The sequence below is a fragment of the Neodiprion virginianus genome, chromosome 6 (assembly GCF_021901495.1).
Source record: "Neodiprion virginianus isolate iyNeoVirg1 chromosome 6, iyNeoVirg1.1, whole genome shotgun sequence".
Taxonomy (NCBI): domain Eukaryota; kingdom Metazoa; phylum Arthropoda; class Insecta; order Hymenoptera; family Diprionidae; genus Neodiprion; species Neodiprion virginianus.
Window position 1 is genome coordinate 22,306,931 of NC_060882.1, and position 26,018 is coordinate 22,332,948.

General features: G+C 42.5%; 2 protein-coding genes across 12 annotated transcripts; both read left to right on the forward strand.

The window, feature by feature from the left end:
* The first annotated feature begins 2,985 nt into the window (after positions 1–2,985).
* Positions 2,986–13,591, forward strand: LOC124308193 (tubulin-specific chaperone cofactor E-like protein). 6 transcript variants are annotated; one of them, XM_046770657.1, is made up of 7 exons: positions 2,986–3,161; positions 3,333–3,473; positions 9,767–10,770; positions 10,865–11,034; positions 11,210–11,318; positions 11,494–11,598; positions 11,855–13,591. In XM_046770657.1, exons 3-7 carry the CDS (start codon positions 9,778–9,780, stop codon positions 12,005–12,007), a joined length of 1,530 nt encoding a protein of 509 aa, XP_046626613.1. In that variant the 5' UTR covers positions 2,986–3,161; positions 3,333–3,473; positions 9,767–9,777; the 3' UTR covers positions 12,008–13,591. The 6 variants fall into 6 exon arrangements, with proteins under 6 accessions (XP_046626613.1, XP_046626614.1, XP_046626612.1 ...); XM_046770658.1 differs by having other exon boundaries at positions 3,333–3,450; XM_046770656.1 differs by lacking the exon at positions 3,333–3,473.
* A 646-nt stretch (positions 13,592–14,237) lies between these two features.
* LOC124308192 (muscle M-line assembly protein unc-89) lies at positions 14,238–21,826 on the forward strand. 6 transcript variants are annotated; one of them, XM_046770649.1, is made up of 8 exons: positions 14,238–14,548; positions 16,374–16,487; positions 16,646–16,823; positions 16,960–17,296; positions 17,494–17,797; positions 17,965–19,412; positions 19,489–20,016; positions 20,123–21,826. In XM_046770649.1, exons 2-8 carry the CDS (start codon positions 16,398–16,400, stop codon positions 20,271–20,273), a joined length of 3,036 nt encoding a protein of 1,011 aa, XP_046626605.1. In that variant the 5' UTR covers positions 14,238–14,548; positions 16,374–16,397; the 3' UTR covers positions 20,274–21,826. The 6 variants fall into 6 exon arrangements, with proteins under 6 accessions (XP_046626605.1, XP_046626607.1, XP_046626608.1 ...); XM_046770651.1 differs by having other exon boundaries at positions 20,101–20,265; XM_046770652.1 differs by having other exon boundaries at positions 14,239–14,548; positions 19,489–20,030; positions 20,123–20,264.
* Positions 21,827–26,018: the final 4,192 nt, after the last annotated feature.

The window sequence follows — 26,018 nt, forward strand, 5'->3', positions numbered from 1 at the left end:
GTTGTTGTTATTATTATTTTTATTATTATCATTATTATTATTATTATTATTTTTTGTTTATTTTTATTACTATTATTATCAACATTATTAATTATTGCTACTTATTATTATTATTAATATTATTAGTATGATTATTATCATCATCGTAAAAGGTATTATTATAATGACTGTATATCGAACATACTCTATATATATATATATGTATATGTAACATAATTTGCGATAAAAATAATACATATATCGTTAGCTAAACGTACGATCAATAAATTCTATGTATCAATAAATTATATGAAATTGTTTAACGGACGATATTTCTAGTGATTTTTAAGTATGAAAAACTTTCTTTTCTGACAAATGTTGTATCGTTTTGCATTCATGTTTCAGCTGTATGCTCAGTCAGCGAATACTGTGTCAAACAATTTGCAGGTTGGCGATATGAATTGCCACGGGAACTGGGGCCGTCACTTTTTTCGCATCTTGTGACTTTTTTCGAAGTGTCAAATTTTTCCGAGTTGAAATTTCTTCTTTGCATTCTCTTACAGTTACATATGCTATATTTCTAACATTTTAGTGATCGGTGCTCATCTGCTGGCAGGGAAATTTCAGGCAGCTCTGAAAATTGTCACACTGGCTTCTGTGAGTAATTGCAATACATGTATTATTTTACGCGCGTGTAAACGTTAAAAAAAAGAATATTCGTAACGAATTTGGATGCAAATGTACATGAACGAGGTTTGAAGTATGTTTTTACGATTCGGGCGTAATTTAGAACTGCGAATGTTTCAATAAGGTTCCGTGTTTCTTTCAGCCTAAATTATGACTCGAAAAATAATTTCGCTTGGGGGTATTTTGATGAGGATAAAACCCGTCATTATATTCATTAGGTTTGGGGTCAGTGCGCCGTGAAAAAAGGTATGCAAAATTTCGATCCCGTACATAGGTATACTATCGCGTGCACTATAGATCGACCGCTATGATTCATGTTGTTTGTCTCTTTCTCCTATCGTCTGGAAATCTGGTGAACGAACTCTCCTTTCAGACTACTGTTACACACGCCCATCAGGCAGTCGTAATCACGAGGATTCGCAAAATTCGTTGTGTAGTATGCGCTGTAAATAGTTTCCGAAGAAGCAAGAAGCCTGGCAACTTGTGTGAATAAAAGTGAAGAACTGCGCGGTATTCGCGAGATCTACGCATATCGTTTTATTCCCGAGACCTCGAGTGAACCTCGTTGAGTAGTAGAAAAATAAAGAAAATAAATACCTACAAGAAAGATCTGGCAGTATTGGGCAATTTGTATTGACAAGAAGAAATAATTGACATTGGCGATGCCTTGCACGGTGTTGTCCTTCGATGTTCGTACGACGCGTTTATAGTGTTTTATAGACTAGAAGTACTAAAGACTATTATCATAATGAGCTTTGCAGATGCGGGTCGAAGGCACGACGTTGACTAACGAAAAGGCATAAAGACGTGGTGGGCTTCGTTCGTTCTTATTTTCTTAGGCCAATTTTACTACAATTAGGTACAACTTTAACGACGCTCGTGTATTTTTCCATCAGAGTTGAATACGCGTATGACATCTCTATACGTAGCAGAGAGAAAGGTCGTCACGAGACGAAACTGTACACCGTACGTTGGCGGTTGCATTTCAAATTTCTCAAATCTACAAACTTACGTTGTATCGCATAAATTATGAATATCTCGCTGTGGTTAAAATGCGTAAAAATTGGCAAAAGAAAAAACAAAAACTCTACTGCGTACTCTCTCGTTTACACGGCAACACCACGGTTAACGGTCACTTGCATGAGTTATGATGGGTGAATATTTCTTACGCTTCTGGACAATAAATTTTATGGATCTATCTGCCACGGAATAATAGTTTCGTAACCTCACCGAATTCCACACGCCTATAATCATGATAGATATCCACGACCCTGAACCGATTGCGAATGTTTACGAGCTTATCACCACCATAGAAAATAATCTATTGATATGTATGTTGGATGCTACGCGCGTATAGCTCGTGTATTCAAGGCTGCAATATCAGGCAAAACTTCCGGGTCTTTCGTGCTCAGATCTCATAGGTCGAAAGGACTGGTTTCAAACGGCGAGCCAACTCGACTCGTCGTCTATTCTGTGGATATTTCTAAACTTTTGCTCCACGCAAAGCGCTATGATGTACTAATTTGCTGGGACAGTTAAATTAAGCGGTTGATCTCGTTCTTCGGGGTCATCTGGTTGAAGTTTTATCTTTTTGGAAAGCTGCGAGATCTCTGCTGCTGATAAAGATTGTCGTCATCGTGTTAGATGATTCACGTCTCGGGATTCGGAACCAGGAAATAAAAAAAAAAAAAAAAAATATCTTACTATCGAATCTGAAACCCTTCGCGATAGCAGAAAATTTAAACATTTCTAGGCGGTTCTTCAAGCGACATTCCGATTGGTCTCTGTCCCTGAACTCTGGACTCGACATTACGCAGTTCATCTCTGGGCCAGAATGACCGTTCAACATCGAGGAAGGCTAACTGCGAAGACTCTTGGTTGCATTACGCGAGCTAAACACGTTCTATTGACCTCGAAATCACTGAAAGAAGATTCACGTGCAGTGGCAACAGGAAAAAACTTGTGCGTTTAAAGTTCTACAAACAAGGATTGCCAAATCTCGGTGGAGTTTATCGCGAACGCAACCGCAAGATATCGGCTGTCATATTATCGGTCGCAATGGAGCAGCAAAGTCCTGTTGAAATCCTGAGACCGCAGCATAGAACGGCACGGTTGCATAGGAACACGGTAGACCTCGTGTAGTACAGTCTCGGAAAAGAAAGTCGTATCGACGCGCGTCTGAGAGCAAAGACTTCGATCGTGTATTTCCGGGCATGACCGACTGCGTTCGGGTCCGTTCGGCGCGATTCGTTTTTTATCGGAGCACCCACGCAACGGGCATAGACCGTCAGCTGTTTCTGTTTACTAAACAAAGGAGTTACTCGATCGTCAGTATAAATCCGAACGGCGAGGGAGCCGTTCGTCGTCGGTCGGTTCACCGTTTATCAACGGCCCAAGTGCCTTGCCCCAAGAGTATATTCGCGATCCTGGATCCGCGTTCAAGGAGGCGCGACACACTCCTGAGGAGATTCACCCGGCCCATAACTTGACAAGCAGTGAGTAGCACCACCAGTGCAGTAGTACGCTGAAAGGGACATTTTCCTCCTCCCAATTACTCCCGGGCATCGTACGCGTACAGGCCTCGACCCAATTTGCCGATAGATCTTTCAGAACACCGCGGCCTAGGTCCCGCATCGCAGCGATAATTTTTTTCCTCTCTATCCCAGAACCAAGGGCGGCCAAATTGGACTAACTGGAATCGCGGGGGGATGATTTTTCCTGCAAGTAGTACGGGTCAACGCTCCCTGAACGTCTACTCGTACCTTCGCGGATCGACCTAACGTCGTAAGGCCGTAGCCCTAGTTGACGTATGTCAATCCTTGGATATTATAAGGTGTAAATTGTTTGGTGTAAGAGAATATCCCCAGTGCGCCGATCGTCATTCCGCGCAGTCTCACTGCCGCTTCATCTGTAGCTGGAAAACAGGCATTAAGCATATGGGAATTTGTATATTTTCGCTGGATTTTTATGGACGGTTTTGAATTCAAACGGTGTAACGTTCGACGTTTGTAATTTATTTCGAAACTCGATCCGACGAGCGTTGAATGTGACGTTTGAAGATTACGTGGTGAAATTAGTTTCGTTTCGTACGCCGCGGAGTAAGATACTAATTATTATTGTTTGTTTCGTTGAAGCATCGTACATACGTATTCCTTTGCTCACGTAACGTCGTCACAGCCGGTGATCGCCGTTTTGTTGCATTCGCGAAACGGCTGCAACTGAGGTGGTCTTTGTTCGATTCTCGAGTTTTATTTATTCAACGACAACAAATAGAGGAGTCGAATAAACCTAACGACTACTGTGTAAATATACTGCGTTGCGAGAGGTAACTCGATGCTAAATAATTCGGAGGATATCTTTGCTGGTTACCCACCGCATTCTGTATTTCTTTGTGCAATCAATTGCTATCTGACAAGGAACAGATATGAACGACGAACAAAGCGAGTCAAAGAATTCTCGGACACCGTGCAACCTTGGAGAACGAGTAAACGGTGCAATAATAATTCTGCGCAGTAGATGCACAGGCCGTTTCTATTCGGGTCTGCACGCGTTTCAACTCCAGTCCACACTCCGGATTTCTAGGATATTGCACGTATCAGCTGATAACCGAATAGTACACCGACCAGCGATAACCTCAGACCGTTGAAAATACGCCGTAAAAAGAGAGGCTCGAACGCAATTTTTATTCCGTTCGGTATAAACACCGCGTAAATCATTGCGAAACGCAGATCGATTTCGAGATAAGCTACCTACTCATGTGACTTAGGTATTCAACAACGCTGTTCTGGTGTGTGAAATCATCTATTTGCGCAACGAATATTTTAATTACAGAGTCCCCCAATTTCTGGCAATTGTGAAAATCGACGAGGGTCTTCTATACCGCGACGCCCACTCACGAAAAATTTTTATATCTGAAACTTTCCTAATTTAGCTGATCGGATTGTAAAAGTAGGACATTTGGTAATCCGTAATTTCTACGTTTTTTTTTGAATTGATTTTTAACATATCTTCTTGCGTTGTAAAAAGTTGCAAGAATTTAGTTCAAATATCAAGAACTTATGTTCCATGTTTCCCAGTTGCGAAGTCGTGTTTGCATTTCGTTCCGAAGACAGACTTATTGCGCAATCAAAGTCGAAAAATTTCGTCGTATCGCGGTGCAAAAGGAAGTTGCAGCGTTGAATTGCGAAAGTTTCCCAAGTTTCTCGCACTATCTAGTCAATTGCTCGTTTTCTGCCGATGAGTGTTCGCCAGTCGCGGAAACCGAGCTTAACTCGAGCACCAAATGACCCACTGCGCGAAAGCCTCTGTCTGACATTTCGTAATCGTCTCTACTCCCGTATATTTAGCAATGTAGCACACAGCGGTGTTAGCCGCAATGTGCGAGTTCTAGTCTCGAGTGTCAGAATCGGGGGTCTTCCATGTGGGCTTAACCGCAAACAGAAGACCCCTGATACCGTTTCGTCATACGCCCTGCACTATCGTGTCCTTTTTGCTCGGCAAAGTGGCGGAGGCGTGGGATAAATCCGGAGAATCTAGTGCACCGGGGATCCGTGAAAAATAGTACGCCTTCTCTTCGTCGTGGGTAAAGATTAAATAAGGTAAAGATTAAAAGAGGCGAGCTAATTTCTCGTCAAAACTAAACGCAGAACGTAACTCGCTTCGTAGCTCGTGTTACGCTGCTGATACGTAACGCTAATTAAAATTTCTAGACACGAAGACTCCGGGTCGAGCACGTGCTCGAAACAACACGACGATCCTCTTCTGCGACGTTGAATGTTTCTTTTTTCTTTTTTTTTCACTTTCGCATCCGCGACACGATGACGAGGTCGTCGCGTTTCGACTGACGCACACCGGCAAGCGCGAATGTGTGGCGCACGTTAAAATTATCTTATTTCTTTGTCACGCGTTGTGTCAGTCTCATTCACCAATCTTCTACGACGCTAAGTCCAATTACTGACCCCGAATAACTCCTCGACGACTGCAGTTTGATCGCGCATCGGTGCTCGAGGCTTCAAAATTGCTCGTATCCGTTGAGGCATTGGAATGCAACCGAAACGCATACAAACAGAGATAGAGGTTTATCGTAGTTACCGCGTACAATCATGCTTGAATGCACTCAACTTGATCCTTCAGTGTGTGCGTGCTACTAGTCGCTGACCCTCGGATTGTTCTTCCTGCGTGATGTTTTCCAATTTTCAAATTCTACGAGTCCAGGTGCACCCACTTCTTCTGGCACATCTGCTGCTAATCGATAAAGTCGTTAAAACAAACTATTGGAAAACATAGAATACGTTAGAACCGTGACTGGAAATGCATCGCGCATATATTTCTTGTTTTGCGTCGATGTACACGCGTACAACCTGGGCGGTTAATAGTTGTCCCATAAATCACCGGCGCAGGTGTAATTAACAATCTTGGTAGGCACTCGGCACGAAGTCGAGATACTGATTTGTTTTTTTTTTTTGTTTTCTTTTTGTTTTCACCTCTCGGCCGTTTTCCTCAAGTTCTGTTCTTTGCTTGTAAATTTTTAAAACGCAAAAAAATAAAGTTTCGTACCAAGATATTCTTCGGTGCTACCGATATCAGCATTACAAATCAGGGACTGAAGGCTGCTGGATGTTCATAAATAATTCGAAGCAGACATCTGCCTTTGCCATCTCCGAATTGAACGCTGCCGATCAAAGTATCAGAAGCTGAGGTCGCGTCGCGGTTTGAAAAATGCGATGTTCTTGTGTGGAAATTCGTACTATTTTCGTAATATAACGATAACCATTCGACTTCTTTAGCCAACTTCATGATTTGTTCATTTTGTATTTCATGCTTGTGGCAGAGTTGTTATTCAATGATTTCTACTATAGTGCGTGCAATGCTGAATCGACACGAGATTACGTAGCAGTTGATTCGCGCTTTATTGTCAATAAGTCTGTATCGGAAGTTTTGTCTGATAATATTCGCAGTCAAACGATGCATGAGTAAGGCTGGCAATAAAACGTCAGACTGCCTAATCTGATTAATGCTATCGTTATCGCCTCGAGACGTTCCACTTAGTTTGTGATTATCCAATGTTACAGTCCTCGTGATAAGAGTTTTAGATTTAAATTAATATATTTATGATGATGCTTTTTTCTAGAGATTATTTATAATCATATGCGGTGTTTCGGAGAGGTGGCGAGAAGAATCGTCACCAGATTTTATCGGTAATAGATACAGTTTTACTTGATAATAAATGAATGGGCTAATATTAATCATTATCAATTATGGTTTGATCTGATATAGCGATAATAATGGATGGAGAATTGTCAATAGCAAATGCCATTAACTCCCATCTCAATTATAGAGCAGCAACGTATGGCATTGTTCCAACATTGCTTCAAGCTATTTACTTTCGATCTTGGCTTTGCGAATTCTCAACTGGCAATGTCTGCCCTTTTGTAAAAAATGCAAATTACGTTTAGATTCCCGATTAACGTGTCGTTATCGAGGACATGAGTGGAAAAGTGAATGGTAATTTGTATCCTTGGGTAAATGACACTCATTGTCATTGTAGAAAATGTTTTGAAAAGGGTATCAGCAGTGTTTTCTTAATGATTAAATTTGCTCGAAAATATTACCGACGATCACAGTTATATGGGAGCACGGGTATTCTAGCGGTGAAAAGTATGTTTGCATTTGAATTTCAATCTTCCAGATAGATTCGCAGAAGGGCAGCAGAATTTAATTTTAGCATACATCCTAACATATGAGTGAGATGTATAAAAATGTGGAATCCAGGTTGAAACATTTATGTGATCTTGCAACAGGTAGCTGTGAAACAGACTAAATATTATCTCAGAAGTAATACCTTTTGACGAAGAATGTTTTTAAAATTTTATTCTTGGTACGGCTCGCAGTAGCTGTACAGTTTATAGATACGGTATCAGCAGGTGGAGAACAGACCTTTCCAAGCTGTAAGCGTGTTTGTCTCACGTGACAAAACCCATTAGACATTCTCTCCTCTGACCAACGATGCTTGACCACAAAGTTGTCATAATGCACATGCTTGTTGGTGGCCGACACCAAAAGAGAAGGAGACAGATCGCGAGGGAGAAGAATAAAACGGGCCGGAAAAAGATAGAGAGAGAGAAAGAGAGAGAGAGAGAGGAGCCTAGGTTATAGAGAAAGTTCATTTTGCATGGCCGTTGAACCAATCTACGATTACGTAGGGCAGTTGGCGGCACGTTCATTGCAAAAGATACGGGTTAGATTGCAATAAAGAGTTAATGCAACCAGCCAACATTATAATTCGTCCCAAAGACTTTCCCCAAATTGTGGTTTATTTTTTATTTTTCTTTAAATTCTTTTTATCTTATAGTTTCCTTGGACACGACGATGAAATTTGCAGAATTGTTATTGTTTTAATTCCCTGATTCATTCTCACTGATTCGTGTTTCCGTTTTTTGGGAAATAACATAGTTTTCTGTTAGAGACTCGATTTTAAACTATTCACGTTGTTATTATCCGTAGTTTTGATTTTTTCTTTTTTTCTTTCGATAAAAATTTGAATGAATAATTTTACTACGATTTTGACAGTCGTGTGCGTTGCTGACAGAAGGAGGGAGGGCAGATGAGCGTTTCGAATATTTAAAGTCCGCGTGGCCCTGGCCCGCTCCCAACACACTCGATTTTTTAACCCAGATTTCCCGTGACGTAATCGTTAGATGCTCTTCGAATCGCAGTTCAGTTACTCGGGACCAAAATAGAAATGGACAAAGGCAGGGAGCGCGCGCCCGATTGCCTCGAAATTGAACGATTTGAAACGAGGCTTTATTATATGTGATATTTTCAAGACACTTGCATGAGGATCGATGCAGCCTGCGGTAATATGAAGAACGGATGCAACGCGGACAAAAGATATTGAAGCAAATAAGAATATCGCGCTCGGCGTAAAAAATCTTATCCGTATCTTCAATCCCGGCAGTTCGACTGTGAATTTTGCATTTCACACGCCGATTTACGATCAGTCTGATAGAACACGCGAGCTGGAAACGCTTATGGATGTGGATATGTAATGTAGACAAAGATAATCGCGGCCTGTTTGTGCCTGGAAAGTTTTGCTTTCGTAACACTGCAATATGCAGTAACGTGTATACAGAATAATTATAATAAATTAGCTTGTACCCGATGTAATTTCTGCTATGTGTCCATAATTTTGCTATCCCTCGCGTTTGAGTACCGAACCGCAGACTTATAACTAGGGCTCTGATAAATGAGTATTTAAAATTGCAAAATATATACGTATAATATAGACTCAAAAAGTAAAATATGGAAAATATATACTGCATTTTCTGGCTCTAAACATCATGCTTTATGTAGAAAACGAGATCGCGAATGAATTAAATAAAAAAATATGTATTCCCATAATAAACACTTATAACTACTATAACACTGCCACTTTATCAAGCGTCGCGAGTTGCCTGCCGGATCTTCGGCCAAGTTGCGTTTAAATTTTAACCGCCATCGGAGTTATTTTTCGCGTAGGTGAGCCGCTTCGCCATATCGGGATACTCGGACCGGTTCTCAGCTGCGGCGCAAAAAGACAATGGTTGACCTTAACAGATATGGAGAGACGAGGTTCTGCGGCAAATGCGAACCGCGTTCCGCGCCGGGAGATTAAAAACGACCCTCAATGTTTTACTCGACTTTCCGGAATTTTGCTTTTACATGAGATTCGTGTGAGATCATGTTTAGCTTTTCTCGATCGACGCGAACTCGGTGCATGACGATAACGTCGACGATGCGGAAAATTTACATTACTCCTCGAACGACAATCCTTGTCTCGGATACGTGATGCTGTTAATTCTTAATGAATTTGTTGCTTCAGCGAAGACGATCCCAATGCGAGACAATGCAGCACTTTTTTAATCATCTATAGGAGTAAGTTTACGGCTTCCGCAACCTTGAGCTACGTCTGAAAGTGATTGCAGTTAACGCAGATGCAAGGCATAGTGTTCGTAAATATTCAATCAGCCTGGTGTAGAGTAGGTGAATCGTTTGAATTTTAGCGATTCTAACGGTTGCGTTCGTAATTGACGAAGGATCGTCTTCTGCTTCTTTGTTTCAGAATGCACTAAGATGCCGTCTTTACTGGAAGCCTTGGAGCTGAAATACGGCAGTTCAACGACCGACTGTTCTCTGACCGACGAAGAAACAGAGTCAGGCTCTCCGAAGACGGCGTTGTCAGTGAGCATTTTTGTACCGAAAAAATCACCTCGTCATACGGTTCCAGCGTTGCTCGTCCTGCAGGACTGCGATATAGAGTCTGCCGGAAATGACGACGAGAAGTTGAAGAACAAGTGTAAGAATGTCGAGGAGCTTGACTTGGCGCAAAACAAATTGACCCAATGGACCGAAGTGTTTGGCATTCTTCAGCACATGCCGAAGATAAAATTTGTCAACTTGAGTTTCAACAGTCTCGCGGACGGGCTTGAAACCAAAGACGGAAAGTACGATCTTCTCAAGAATCTGGTTCTAAACGGAACACACGCGTCATGGTCGACGGTTCAGGGTCTGGTTCAGCTTCTCAAGAATTTAGAGGAGCTTCATCTTTCGTTGAACGAGTACAAAACTGTCGATCTCGAGTATGAGAAGCCAGGGAACAAAAACACGGTCGTAAAAAAATTGCATTTCACGGGTAACCCGATAGAGATATGGTCGGAAATATCGAAGCTTGGCTACGTTTTTCCGAGCTTAGAAAGCTTGGTTTTGGCCGAGTGCCCGATACGCTCTCTGAGCCTTGAAGAAAACCGAAACACCTTACCGAGATCAGTGTCCCACGAAAAACTGCCGTCGGAGAGCGACGACAACGAGAACAAGAATCTACCGGACTCCGAGACGTCCGACAAGTGCCAGGAGAACCGGATATTCGTCGATGAAAAAGCGTACAACAGAACCGAGTCGGAGTGCGAATCGAGCAGCACCAAAGTCAGGTCACCTCACGATCCATTCAGGATGCTAAGATTCCTCAACGTCAACGGGACGCTTCTTTCTACCTGGGACGACGTTGAGAGGCTCGCCAGGTTCCCCGCTCTCAAGTCCTTAAGGATTCAAGGGTGTCCTTTGTTCGAGGTAAATCATCTACGGCGATCCGGTGACTCACCTACAGTGATCTCCGATTAGTCGCTAGGTTTCGGAATCTCATTTCCCCGTTACCTGGTTCCAGAGCCCCCAAGAATATACGGAGCACGAAAGGCGGCAGCTTTTGATCGCCAGGCTCCCGAATGTGGAAACGCTCAATGGAGGCGGAGTTATCTCGGCCCAGGAACGCGAAGATGCCGAACGCGCCTTCATCCGATACTACATGGACAAGCCGGAGGCTGATCGCCCCGAGAGGTGATTTCCCTTTGAATTATACCTTGCTCTTTGATAACTCTCGCACAATATTCCTTAATTGAATACCAGGAATTATATTCGGGCTATGATTAATTAAGAGAGAATTATCGACTTGCTTTCTGGAAATTCCAATTTTGGTAAAGGCTTGATCCGTTATTTTTGTTGTTTGCAACAGATACGCCGAGCTGGTCGGAATTCACGGGAAGCTGGATCCTTTGGTTCACGTAGATTTGACACCGGAGAAACGTGTCAAAGTCACATTTACCTACGGAGATCTTGTCGAGGTAAATTTAATCAACCTGAGTATCCGAACTTATAACTCGCCTGCGGAGTGTCTTGTTTCCCGTTCTATTTGCCAACCATATCTTCAAACTGTCTTGGGAACTTTTCGTAAACAGCGAAACTTTACGTCACAGCTTTGAGTGAATTAATACTTGTATATGTACGAATTCATTCCAGGTACGATGCGTGGATGTCTACCGAACGGTTTTCGAGCTTAAAACAAAGCTAGAATCCATGGTCAAAATACCAGCGAATCGGATGAGGCTGTTTTACGTAGACCAGGTAAATTTGTCGTTTTTCAATTAATTTGAAACGTGCATGTGTTTTTCAGAATTTCTGGTTTCTCGAACGACGCGTTACGAGTCGCGAGATCGCAATTTAAAATTACACTCCCTTCACGTCAACGTCCCATCCAGTCCTCACTAGTAAAAAAAAAAAAATATATATATATATCCGCCTAACTCTCCGCAAAAATTGTCAAAGGTAAGCTACCGCGGACCCGATCAATTGTCTGAAGGTATATCTTCTGGCTTTTCAGGAAATGAAAACGACGTACGGACCGGAAGAGATGCTTTACCCGAACAAACAGCTCTACCGCTACAACATTCGGCACGGAGACGAGATAATAATCGACAGCAAGTTGAATCGTTTCGTTTCTACGTCTTCAAGCACGTCTTCGATTCGATCTTGAAGAGGTCCAGCGAAATATATATCTCAAGGAGATTCGATTCGCAGGGTCGGAAGTCACGCCGGGAACCCGCAATTCACCATTCGGATTGAGGACCCTCAATCGCAGGCAGCGATTTCTATTCGTTGACGAGTATACGTTGAAAATCGGTCCAACAGTTTTGATATATACGTTCTAAGGGTTAAGTTAGTGGCTGTATTTATTGATTCTTCGGGGTTGAATGCGTGTCGCGTACAGAGATATCTGCAACAAGAAGAATAGATACGAGCTCGTGTTATTCCTCGGACTGGCGGCTGATTCCCTCTCGTAATCAGAGAAAGGCACGCTGCAGTTATCATCGATTCAGTGTAGCTCTACAATTTCAATTACTAATTTATTGTTATTATTAATCGTAATATATATATCGCTAATAACGTTACAATAATACTACTTAGCTGTTATTATTATAATTATGGCACTTAACAATCCCGTTACTCTAGTTATGCCATGTTATAAGAGAAAGTAGAGAAGTCAGCGTACAGTTATGTGCACGTAACTCTGTCCAGGGGGATTCGGTCATTCAACGACACGATGCGATACAAGTTATCGTACTTTATTCTCGTCGAATAAGCGACGAGTGATTACGAGCCCTGATTGAAAATAAGGTTGCCACAATCGGTCTTCGAAGCCCGCCTAATCGTTAAGTGCCAAGTGCCAGAGTGAAGAGTAAGTCATAGTTTACACAAAGCAACACGTGAACCCGACCGTCCCGCGTTTAATTTTGCGGCCCGAGATCCCTACTTCGTATTCGTTAATTAGCAGTCATTGTAGGAGATTACGAAACTTTCAACTGCATTTCGTTATCCTTGGCGCGGTCAGAGCTGTAGAGTATACCGCCTAGACGATAACCAAGGTATTTTATTCCCCGCCATTTTGGTGCTTGGGTATTAGATAAACGTGAGTTAGGTAGGCACTGGTCTGGAAAAAAGAAAAAAAAGGAAAGCCTTGAAGGGTCACTTACAATTAGTGCCTAATTATAGTAAAATTTGAATAATACTAACACTGCCCTGTACATACTGTAATTCGTTCAGCTTGTCAAGGCTCTGTACATACATATGATGTTTTTCACGCGAGAACTGAAATGAGTCGAGGAAATTTCATCGACCACGAAACAACAAGTTGTAACGCTACACTTAGAAAGTTGGAGCGATGAGAATAAAAAAAAAAGACTTTTATTGAAGAAATCGAAATCTAGTAAAACTGAAACTCGACTTTAATCAAAGATGAATAGCATTACATCAAATGTTCATAATTATTCGAAATTTTCATACATGTGTGTTCACGGCTGAAAACTGCTGTGGTTAGATAAAAAATAAAAAAAAAAAAAATGGGAAATAAGAATATTAATCTTCAATTTTATCGAATATGTTAACCAATTCGTTAGCAAGGTACATTGGCGTCAAAACCCTATTGTGATGTGTCTAGTCTAGATAAAAAAAAAAAAAAATTCTTCACGTTTCTCATTTTATAATAAAATCTCGTTATCTATCCTTTTTTGTGCTGGCGCAAATGTACGTACTAACAATAAAATAAACCATTTGTAAACGATATGTTGATGTATGTACAATTCATTGGCATGGTTCTTGTTTACCTTGAAACGAGGGACCGAGTGTCCAGACGCATCAGGATTTTTCATTTATTGCAGCTTAATGTGATAAAGTTTTAAATAAACGTTGACTCGTCCTCGTTAAAAAATAAAAATCATGCCTATCGGCAGGACTAGGATTAGAAAAAATACTGCAAGAAAACAATTGCCCAATCTACTCAGACCTGCACGGTATAGGTAACCCGAGAAAAGTAAGTTCAAACGAGGCTAAAAGGATAAATAGGTGGGCCCTGTTGAGAAAATATGTTTGATTTAAAAAAAATTTATGTGTAAAAAAATGTTTTCAGCCTTCCTAATATTGGACAGATTCCGAGCGTCTCTTTTACGGTAAGGTTGTCAGAATAGTTCCACAAAAAATGTTCCATATTACTTTCCGAAATACTGTTGCTTCTGTGTCTTCTTTAGTCATTAATAATTCTTTTAGAACTTGTTTGCATTTAAATATAAATTTCACAACAAACACCGGATTTTATCCGCAACTCTTTCGCGCATAAGGGGTGTTTTAAAGGTCCGGTGGTTGGCAATCGTGGGTTGCATTGAGGGCGACACCGGGGTTGGATGCGGGGGTGGGTTGGCTCCATCCATCGATCGATCGGTGGATGGCTGGCGCCGCGACGGAATGAAACGGAAACGTGACGTCGCGAGAGTCCGGAGGAGCGGACGTCGCGACGCTCCTCTCCGACGCCGCCTCCTCGAGCCTCGTATAGCGTAGAGAGGCATGAAGCGATGAATCCTGAAGAGTGATAAGAGAGAAGGGACGTGTTTTTGCACCCAGCTAGATCACCATGTGAGTTCACACCGGTTGGCATCACGAAGAACCAGCTTTGCTGAGAGGTACTGGAGCATGGTATAACGGACAATCGATTCTCCCTTAATGGAACGTAGCCACCGCAACTGGGGTAAGTCGAATTGAGCAGCTAATAAAAACCCTAAGCGTTTTAACCGTTTACCCTGTCAAAGTGCGGGTGTAAAACCTCTTAAATTTGATCGATATTATTCGACTGGTTTTCTTTTGCTAATTCCAATTTATTTTGCGTCTCAGAGTTAGACTAATATCGACGCGTTTTGTGTTAATACGGCATCTAAATTTTTTTTACTCTGTTGCTTCAAATCTTCTCTGTTAGCGCTGGAACGCTCGTACGAATACCGATAGCTAATGCATGCGTGCACCTATTATTCCGCTATCAATTAAGATAATTCAAGGTTCAGCTGTATAAAAATAACGAACACGGTTCTATTTTCAAACTGGTAATTCGGTTGTTTGTGCAGAGCGATTTTTGTCCTGAGTTAAAAAGTGCAGAATCTCGGTGAAAACATAACAGGTCAGAAATAGCATGTATTAATAGACTGTATTGCTTCGAAGCAGGCACACGTTGAACAAAACATGGCACTGCGCGATTCGAGTTAAAACCGAGAACCGCGTTACAAGCCAAGCGTGCATCGTTTTCCCTCAGTGTTGGTAGCTGACGCGATTTTTCGGATATTATTGGCATGCTTCCATGGCCAGAAGCTATTAGCCACTCCTGGCCTTACCTTTTTAGAAGCAATCTAACTTTGCGCGGTAGAAAAATATCTGTATTCCGCTTCTGGCCGCGAGCAGCGAAAGTCCGTAAATTTGATATCCTGGGTCCTACGTTTGTACTACATTCAACTTTTGCAATGTAGTCGAAACTCATCCAGCTCGAAGTTTGAAACTACGAAAAGCATTCCCTCCAAGCTTAGTTTATCCATTCCCTGATCCGCTATTTTAAAATTATTCTTCAGCCAGCTGAACTTCCCATCGATGGATGCTTCACCCTCCGTGCGTCTCTCTACATCCGCGTTTGACCCGCGTAATCCTCGGTACCTCTGGGTAGGGCATGATTCGCAGCGGGTGGCGAACGGATTGATTGCGTTTAGCGTTAATTGGGACGCGTGGTGGGCGACTGATGGCGCTAATTTAGGTCGTGGCCCACGAGGGCGAGCGTCGACGATGCAGCCGCGCTGGGTTATACCCAGAGGTTCGACGCTACGGTGTTGGCCAGTTCCTGGCACAGTGATTGTCTTGGCCACATCACGTATACCTATAATGCGCGAAGCGAGGGAGAGAAAGAGAAGAAGATCGATTGCTCTGTTTTTGTGAAGACTGGAGGTTTTTATCCACAGTAGATTCTGCGAAATCTTTTAAACAATTAGGGTGCCGTGAACGCCGCGGGCTTACCGCAAGCGCTGCAGAAAGCACAGATTTATACAATCTTTCACTTTCACGTGGTGGAGGAAAAGATGAAAACGCGATTTGCGGCTCGGAAGACGAACGACCGACCTATAACCTTCGCGAAAATCAATATGGTGATAAACTGAATCAATCAGCTTCTTTCAGTCGTACCAATAACTCAATAATCCCTTTGAGTAAACATATCCAGCTCTGGTTTCAGCGCCAGGGAATAGAAATAGAAGAGCAGGTTTTAGTTCCCTCGCATAATCAAATAGAACAAATCAATTCGGGGTTGGATTACCCGCGGGATCAGACTTTTTTTTCACCTTTAATGCCGTATGTCTTCGAATACCTAGTTCCCCGTCAGTCAGGCTACGGATAGGAAAGATGCGGTAAATAATTCGTCCTTCACCTTAATCGCTCTAATGCTTCGCTAATTAGGTGTCAGGAAAAAACGGTCGTTCGATCGCTTAGCGTTTTACCCCCGTTGTTCATTGTTCTAGTAATAATGAGTCGTCCGTTTCTTGCAGAGCAAGCCAGCGACAATTTTGACAATGGCATCAGGATTCCCGAGCGTTCATCAACGGAAGCTGGGACCTGCTCCGATCGCATCTTTCGAAGATCTGTCGGATGAGTTAGAGAACGTAAGTTGTACGTCTGACCGAAGCCTTCCCGCGCCCCAATTTCGTGGTTTAACCAGGCCAAGGTTGGCTCTGGAGCTAACTTGTCTCCTACATCCGCGACGGGCAATGTACAAAACTTCGTCAAACCTTTCAAGATAATTTCGTTCTCCGCAATGCAGGGAGAGGCGGCGTCAAGAATGCCTGGAATCGTCGAAGTTACAACTCCGGTGACACCGGGCAGTTCCTTAAAAACACCGAGCACGCCCAGGATCGACATCAGCAGAGCCAGCAGTTCGTCGCACCACGAAGACAGCAATAATTCCAGGGACTCTTCGCCCGAGCGAGAACTTCTAGCTGGTAGGCATTTTTACGTCTTTTTTTACAAGTCATTCCAGCGTGAGGAAGTTCCCGTTTCAAGCAAATTGCGAGACCCAGAGACGCATATTAACTATGGCTTCGTTATCGATATTGGCTTAGAATCTAGTAATTTTAGGTGCCGAGCCGCCTCCGGGAAGCAAATTAACTCTTGGGTACAAAGAGGATGTTACTGATCTAAGGTCGTCCACCGAGGAACTGGATTTGCAGGACCCGGTCCATGAACAGGACTTGAAAAGTCACTCCAGAAAGCTGGCGCGGAGACGGCTTAAAGAAGATGGAACTCAGTCGGAAAGTGGAGGCACGAAGGTTCTGGACCGTGAACGGAAGGACAGTAACTGTTCGGAGATCATATTGCTCAACATCAGTGGAAGGACCTCACGATTGTCTTCGGTTGGAAGTCAGGGCTCAGGAGTATCCGGAAAGCTGTCAGTCATGTCAGCCACCTCTTCAAGGTATGGATCATGTGGGATACTGGAAATACTCTCCTGAAGTGAACTGACTTGGTTGCCGTAAGGCTTTGATTGGGGAGTGTCAATTATCTACTGGATGTTTATGCTTACGGCGTTATGTAGTGGGCAGTACTGAAAAATGATTGATTTTTCTCAAAGCAATACACATTAACTTCCCGTTTTATTTTTTATTGTTAAAGGTCCCCGAGCCCGCACAAATGCCTCTTGGAAACATCGTTTTGCGGCAACAAACCGATGTTGGCTGACAACTTGATTGAACCGTCAAAGCCGGAAACTGATGACCTAGAAAAAGTTCTCCTACAGAGGGAAGCTGACACTACGAGAGCTCTCATTCCGGACAGTATAAGGGTGCCAATGGTAGCAGGGAATCTTAAACCGGATCCACTCGATAAGCCGAGACGACGAGCGCGCGAGGACCGAAAGGAGATATTCAAAAGAGAAGTTGAGATAACGAAACGAGTTCTCGAAAGAGTCCACATCGACGTGAGTTCCGCTCGTTACCGTTTTTCACCTACAGCTGCATGCCCGAATAACGAGAAAATTACTGCAAATCATTCGAGAAAAAAAATTGTTTAGTGAAAAGAAGAAAGAAAAAAAATAAATGTTTTCACCTTTACCAGCTATAAAGTGATATTATGCATATTTCTCAGGTTCCTATCACTAAAAAGTACGAAGAGCCAGAGTCAAAGTCGTCGTCGGAAGTGCAGAAACCGGCGTCCCTCGACTTGACTGATAAACGAAAGAAACCTCAAAACTTCAAAGAAATCGTGCAGACGACTCCGACGTCCAGTGGAATCCAGGGAAGCCCAAAGCTGCCTAGACATCAGAAGGTTCGAGAACTGGAGGGCTCGAGGACGCCGAGCCCATCTTCGGTTTCACGTAAAAGCAGCTTCACCTCGTTGTTCAAAGCCCGAACTGACGGCAGCGTTCTGAGTCCCGAGTCACCGACTCCTGGTGGAAAGTCGAGAAGGAGTCTCACTTCGAAGATCAAAGACACGACTGAGAGCATTAGAAGTAGGTCAAAGTCCCGAGAGAGGGTGTCGACCGACAGAGGTTCGACGCTGAAGAAGGAGACAAAAAATAAGGGTGTGTTTTCGTCGACTTTGAGTTTGTTCAAGAAACGGGAACGCAAGAAGAGTTGCGGTGATCCAACGACGCCGTTGGATGGGGATAATCCTTCCTTGGAGAGTATCGGGAATGTGGAATTCACCTTCAACTCGGAACGGAGTAGCCAGCAGAAGGAGGACTCGATATTCATCAGTCTGCATGCCGACGACAGATATTACGAAGTGGCTCTACCTTCGGAGAGCGTTTCCATCCCATTGGAAACCCCGACGAAACTCTTTGACGAGTACGAATCGGAACCACGCTCCGGCAGTATCGTGACCGAGGCTTCTATAGAGCACCATGACTCGAGCCAAGTTAAGACGGAGGCGAGTATCGAGGCATCGGTGCACAGGTCGTCTTCCAAGGATAGTCAAATACCCCAAAGCAACTCGAGGGAGTCCCAGATGTCTAAGAGCTCGTCGAAGGATTCGAAGATCAGTGTACAGACGACAAAGTCTCTACTGAGGGACACGAAGATTGATTCGGTCGCGTCAAAGCTCGAGCCCAACACCACGCAGCTGGCAAATGGCAGCGCGATTGAACCGCCCGTCAAAAAACCGGAAATAATAAAGCCTAAACGAAAGAGCAAAGAAGTGCGGAAGATCGAACCCTCCGAGACTATAGACGATACATCGCTTAAGACTGAAATAAATGGCAACGAACCACCTCGACCGCAAGTTCCGCAAAATTCCAGAGAGCACGGCTTCGTCGACGACGAAGGTTGCCTGAAGGTTGCCGATGGGCTGGTGAAAACACCAAGCGTTGTTTCAGACCTCGATCACAACAGTTCCGAGTCAGAGCGAGACTCGGAGATAGAATTTATCCGGAACAAGGCTGAGAAGGTGGCCGAAGAGTTGCCGGATGAAAGGAAAGGCCTCTGTTACGACGAAAGCTTCGAAGAAGACCTCCCTTACGTACCCACAACTTTACCATTGGAGAAGAGCGTCGCTGTTCCCATACTGCCGGTGAAACAGAGGCTTCAGGAAGTGAGGTGAGTACCGATTCGCCGAAATTGTGCAACGAATCGAGTCTTTGACAGTACATGTCCGCTGTTTCGTATGTTTCAGGACAATTCCAATCGAACGACCAAGGTCTACAACCCCTATAAACCCGACGCTGCTTGACGAATTCGTGATGCAGACATCGATGGACGAGCGAAGGGTGGAGAAGATGAAGATATCACTGCCGAGAGAAGACAGCTTCAAGCTAAAAAGCCCGAGAAAACAGATGACAAACACGTTCACCGAGTTTGCGGGTAGAGTGCCAAGAAACGCAGGAAAGTCTCCAAGTCCACCGCCACTTCCGCCGCGAGCACCGGCAGCCAGACCCACTGCCTGGATAAACTTCGAGGAGATACCGGAGAAGCGGAAGGCTCCTAAGAGGATCCAAACGATTCCGAGACCGGACGACGAGGCGAAGGGCGGGTATAGCTACGTTCAGCCGGAGGAATGCAGGTGCGAGTGTCACGAGGAGTCGAGGAGGGCTTCTCTGAAGGAGTCGACCTCGTGCACGAGCAACGGCGAGCGCCCTTGCAACGGTGAGAATTGCACGGGACCAGTAGCGGCGACTTCCGGTGACCGGGCCAGCATCGTCAGGTAAACGCATTAGGGTACGATTGCCTTCGGATTTATTTACCACAGTCATGTCGGAGGTACGTCGAAGACTTTGTTGATGAGTAGGAGTCTGTTTTTGTACTTCCAGTGATAGCTCCCTGGATTACAGCTTGAGCATAGAGGAACCAGGCGCGCAGCCTCTCCTGGGTCCCATGAAACCTTTCGGAATGGATCTGGACGTGCGTTCCAACCGATCCAGCATAATCTCGCAGGAGGAGGCCGACGACGCGCACCAGTAAATACGCATACCTTCCCCCCTTCGTCGAAGTCGAACTTGGTTCGTAATAGGGACTCAAGTTCAGCTTCGATACAGAACGAGCTTGTCAGTAATCTGGTAATGGAACAGCTAGCTTCCTCTCTATTGCCACAATTATTGCGTTCATTCGATTCGGCTTCGTTTTATTCGGTTCCCGGGCTTACTGGTTACCGGAAGTCGCATCGATCGGTGCACCTGACCATATCTTCTGCTAGATTCGAATATACCTTTGACGTGAAAACAGAATTATCGTGAAAAGTGGGTTTATTGATTGGCGCGTCACTGCCTTGGTTGAAACTTAGACCGGGTTAACTGCTATAGGTATGTAAAAAAGTGTTAAATAAAGAAAAAAATTAAACAATCCATATAAGTAATAACGATAATGACGAGTGATGGCAAAGTGAGCAACTCTCGGGATACAATCGTAGTAATGATTCTAGCAGATTATTCATTCATTCTCCCCATTTTCTACTTTCGATTTTTTACTTTATATTTTCTACTTTCTCTACATATACATATATATACACACACGCATATATATATATATATATATACATATATATTCTCTCGATGTATTTTTTCCCCAATACTTACACTCCGACCTTCGTTTGCGGGGCTTAGCGATTACCGCGTTTGTAATTTAAGATAGGACCAATTCCGCGGACGCAGTGTCTTCAAGATCAACACGCTTGATGCCTTGAAGTGCTCGTGATGAACGTGACGTGACGCGACACTACACAATAGTAATAATTATAAATGAAAAAAATTTATCGACATTCACTGATAAAGAGAAGAAGAAAAGATTCCTCATGTTGAAATTCATACTGAGCTAAATCGCATACATATACATATACCTACATTATACATATATTTATAGTATATTCTCGTCGTATGAAATACGCAGAACATTCTCACCATTATATAGCACACATTAACAAAGTGGTAAACATAACGCATTCAATAAACATACATAGGTACGTGCATGTGAGATGTTAAATATGAAAAGAAGAAGTCATTTGTAATTATGATACAACATTGATATTTTCTCCGCTCAATGCCTTTATTTCATAGTAATTCTTCTAGACGTATTTTCTATACGAAAACTGTACTGTGTTCAAATGAAGAGAGAAGAAGCAGAAACAAACAATGTACGATGAAGAGGAAATACTGAAACGTAATTCAACATCAAACTCTGCTTGTGAACAGAGTGAATCGCAAACAGGGAAAAATTGGTAGACAAAGACAGCATTTGCAGTGAACTGACTATTTGTAGACACCGAGTAACAGTAAATTGAATGATTACTACTTATGACGCTTATCAGAGAAAATAGAGTCTCTTAATATTTTACAAACGGTAGAAAAAAATTGGTAGGGTAGGGAAATTACTCACTCTGGGCCACCAACATTGACCGATTTCCCAGAGTGCGTGGTGTTGGAATTGATTGAACCCGGAAGAGTTACCATATTGTATCCAAGTAATAACGAGAATAATCTTGAAGTAATGAAATAAAACTATAAAACTATAACGTTTAAAAAGGATATCGTTCAATTTGTGACCGAGTGTATTTTTTTCTCATAGTCGAACACGACAAGAAAGATGTTAATCCAAATAAACTGAAAACGCTTTTCAAGAAAATGTAGTTAGTGTACCATACGATCTTTTTGAGATTTTGATGTTTAGCTAATGAAACGTTAACATGTATTCGCACTGGGCTGGTTCCGCTTCGTGAAGAAAAAAAAAAAAATTAAATCATTTCGTACCGTGCGTTGGTACGCATATAATTACATAATGATACGTTGTTTAGTGTATTTGGATGAATAAGTGACGGGACCGATTGCATGGTACTTTCTAGTCTGGAAAAATGTTACTTTTAATTGAAGGATGGAGGATTTACTTCGCCAAATTTGGTTGTTGCACATCGGAAATAGCACTGCATTTAATTATCTTTAGATCTTGGGCCAATTTCAAAGTTTTGATTAACGAAGCGAAACGATCATTAAATTCTGTCATCCAATGTGGATACGTACAAAAATTGTATTTCAGGGTGTGATGTATGAATTGTAGATTGATCTATTTTTGTAGTGACTAGGACGAATCAGTAATTAAAACAGGAAAGATTTTGGGTGGATTACGAGTGGTCGGTCCTCGTGCGCTTCGTTGAGGATGTTATCCGTATTCTTTGAATTTTTTGAAAGACATTTAAACTATGCTTTATAGAGTCGCGACGTTTTGGCCCTGATAATGTCCTTGATGTGCTATGGCCCTGTAAACTCAATTGGGGACTGTTTGGGTAAAAGAAAAAGAAATCGAGTAATTATAATATGCAAGATACAATTCATCAGTTGTTACTAGTCGTTTAATAAATTCCACGAACGGGGCGTGACAACCCCGTATAGCAATATGAATATAATGATTAATGATTATTATTTCTAACGCATAAGGTATAAAAAATATTCAAATGTTTGTAATCTTGTGTACATAAAATTATGAAAAGATTGACAAAACATTTTCAAATGCTAATATAACTATAACGTACGTTTGACGACCTCACATGTTCGCAAAATAAAATATTTATGTGTTTTATTCAAAATGCCTTCTTAATTCCAATATTCAGAATTTCATATCATAAAATTTTCCATCCCGCTTGCAATGGGACGTAATAAAAATTTACAAACAAATTAATCCTCCATTATTGGTTCCTGATTTGTGGTAAAAAAAATTTCACGTAAAAATTGTCCAAAACCAAATGAGAAATGATGAATAATTTGTTATGCATAGAAAATTCTGATCTCTAAAAAGGTATAACAGTATTTTTGGGTTTTTTTTTTTTTGTAATTACAATTTAAAAAGTTTACCGACTTACCGACAATCGATCTGTTACACTTTCTCCGCTGCACGAACATCGCCTGGGTTGTCTGCAGGGAAATCGATTTTAGCCAGGCAAGCGAAGGCGAGCTCTCGGCGACGTTATATTTAGATGGACCCTCGCGTCATGCTGCGTGACATGGTCCATCGCCCACTAGGTGCGTAAAGCTCAAGATCCTTTTTGAAACCCAGTAGCAGCCCTACTCTCCACTGGCTTGCAACCCTCGACTGGTCAAATTGGCGAGAGTAATCGAAGCGTGAAAAAAGTCAGCGAGCCAAGATTTTAACTACGCAGACTTCTCGTAGCCCTCGACAAAATCGTCAAAAAAGTTCTTTCGCGAGACTTATCATCACCAGAAAAAGAAAATTTCCTGTTTTATGAGAGAAAAAGGTGAAATTATTGAAATATTAAATAATTCAAATAAATAAAATAAATTCGAAAGAACGTAGTCGTTAATTTCGAAAAAGTAGAAAAGGGGAAAAAGGCTTATCGCTGAAATATTGAAAATGTATTCATTTCCGGTTGAACCGGACCTTCAAATCAAATGGGACAGAGCAAATTTTCATACTCGTCATTTGATTGTAAAATTCCGTAAGTTTGAAATTTTTTCGTTGAGCTGTTTCCAAGATCATCGCGGGAGTTTGTTGGACAGACCGAAAGACGGACCGATAATCGTTAAAAACTTGTTTTTAGGATTTTAGAGGTTTGAAAACGTAAAGATTTGTTGAAATTAGAAATAGTGATATCCAATCGAAACCAATACTTATCTTATATCACCAAAGGTGCTAAAAATTAAAAAATGACAAGTCACGACGACACCGTTTTATTTGAGTTGTGGCTCGTCGGTTGGCACGATATCATATTTCCCACCGTTTTCTACGTGCTTCGAATGGATTTTCACCTACTCTGGGAAGGGAAAGTCACTTCTGGTATCAAGACCAAATCGAAACTCGTAAATCTTGTTCTTCGCATTGCAACAAGTTTCAAAAGAAAGGAAGAACAGAAAGATAAAAAAAAATGTCTTACACGCAGTTGGTGATAAACGTAACCATCGACGAAACGTTGAACCACTTTTACCTTCAATAACTTTCGGCATCTACACGTACGAAACGACCCACCAAAGTTACCCTGTTTCGCAATCGCATCCTCTACGAAAGGTGTTTAGCATCGATTTTTCCTCGGCACCAGTAGTCAGGCACGTAGTATAATAATTCGGAGAAGTTGTGCAAGCACACAAAAATCCTCGGTAGCGCCATCTTGCTCTCGTGGAATTTTTTTTTTTTTTTGCAAGTTCCATCGCTTAGCTACGAATTGAACTGCCGAACTTTGGAGAGAGGTCGGTTTCCGTAGAGCAATCTAGCTTAATGAAAATTGAATGTCAGAAGGTCTGGCCTGGTCTTCTGGATTTCATTACTGTTGCACTTGACACGGTTGTCGAGGTCCAGACCACTCCAGATGTTCAACGAGGGGACGGTAAGTCCGACGTGAGGTGGCGGATCGACATCCGGCAATATCGTTGCAAGAATTTCATTACCGGAATGAGCTTTAGAGCCGGCGGATATGGTTTTACTGAGAATTAGGCTGACGCTGATTCGAGCCAGTATGCTATCGCTTGAAATTTCATATTGCAATTCGATAACCGTTCGTCTTCGGTAAAAGTAAGTGGAGAATTTCGATTCGTGATTTATGCTTTCCGAGAAATGTTTATATCTCATTATCCGTAGGGATTTCCGATGTTCCTAGAAGGTACCAGCCGTTGTAATGATACAAAAAAAACAAGCTCGGCAGTGAAAACTCTGAGTACACGTTGGAGGGACGTTTCGAATCACGTGTCTTCTCAGAAATGTTTATATCTCAAATATCCGTGCGGATTTCCAACTTGCCCCGAAGGTAGTGTAGAATCAGTCGTTGGACAAAACAGAGAATAAAAGCTCGCAGTGAAAATAGTCAGTGGGTGCTGGGGGGATATTTCGAACGACCCATTACAATTTATGCCAGGTGGTATTCACTCGGTGTTTGATGAGAAATTGTGTCAAGAAGGAGAAATTATTAATAAGTTATTGAAAAATTTGTAAGTACAACCTCTCTCGAAATTCTTATACAACATGGAATCGGATGCGCACTGAAAGTGGAATTAACTAAAGGTGTTACTCACGTCAAAGATCACCCTCGATTTCACCGATTGGTTTAAAATAATTACCGGACGTTAATTCGTGCGTATAATCGAGCAAATCCGCTTGCTTCACGATAGCCGAGTTCAATTTATAACTGACGATCACATTGACGATATTAAGTTGCCCAGATCGTAATCCGCGAGTCAAGTTTCTCGGCGTCCGCTATACGTCTTCCTTGTTTTAACAAGGGTTAATTAATGGCACACTAATTGCCAGCTAACGTTCGCACGAATGTACAGCTTTCCACAACAATAATTATGTGCTTTGGTATTAACGGCGGGTCAGAGATCCCCCTGATTTTCATGGCTGACTGGCTGCGGCTGGGAAAGATTCTCAGATACGTTGACGACGCAGTGATGAAAATGAGGGGTGGAACCCGGCAGTTTCTTTTACGAAAGATTGTCCATCTCTCTCTGCGGGCAGCGTAAAGACACGTGTGCGAAAAATCAAGTCGGTGCTTTGCCAATCTGTTGAATTACCCACCGCAATTTCGCAATCAGTTTGAATAGGTGAGCGCTAACTAACGAGTCAATCGAACAATCCATCTCCAGCAGAATGCGGCGAGTGCGAATTAAGAGCAGAGAGGCACGTGGTTATTCGAGGAACCCTTGTTCGGTCTAAAACATCATTAGACATAACGTTATTCGGCTCATATATTACAATAGAGCTAAGTTTGCGCACAATTTG

Excerpts from the sequence above, each read along its gene's own strand:
- LOC124308193 (XM_046770655.1), top strand. The coding sequence starts at position 9,639 with ATGCAAGGCATAGTGTTCGTAAATATTCAATCAGCCTGGTGTAGAGTA. Across the intron at positions 9,688-9,766 it reads ATCAGCCTGGTGTAGAGTAG|AATGCACTAAGATGCCGTCT; the intron begins GTGAATCGTTTG and ends TCTTTGTTTCAG. Across the intron at positions 10,771-10,864 it reads AAGGGTGTCCTTTGTTCGAG|AGCCCCCAAGAATATACGGA; the intron begins GTAAATCATCTA and ends ACCTGGTTCCAG.
- LOC124308192 (XM_046770649.1), top strand. The coding sequence starts at position 16,398 with ATGGCATCAGGATTCCCGAGCGTTCATCAACGGAAGCTGGGACCTGCT. Across the intron at positions 17,297-17,493 it reads ATGTCAGCCACCTCTTCAAG|GTCCCCGAGCCCGCACAAAT; the intron begins GTATGGATCATG and ends TTATTGTTAAAG. Across the intron at positions 17,798-17,964 it reads TCGAAAGAGTCCACATCGAC|GTTCCTATCACTAAAAAGTA; the intron begins GTGAGTTCCGCT and ends CATATTTCTCAG.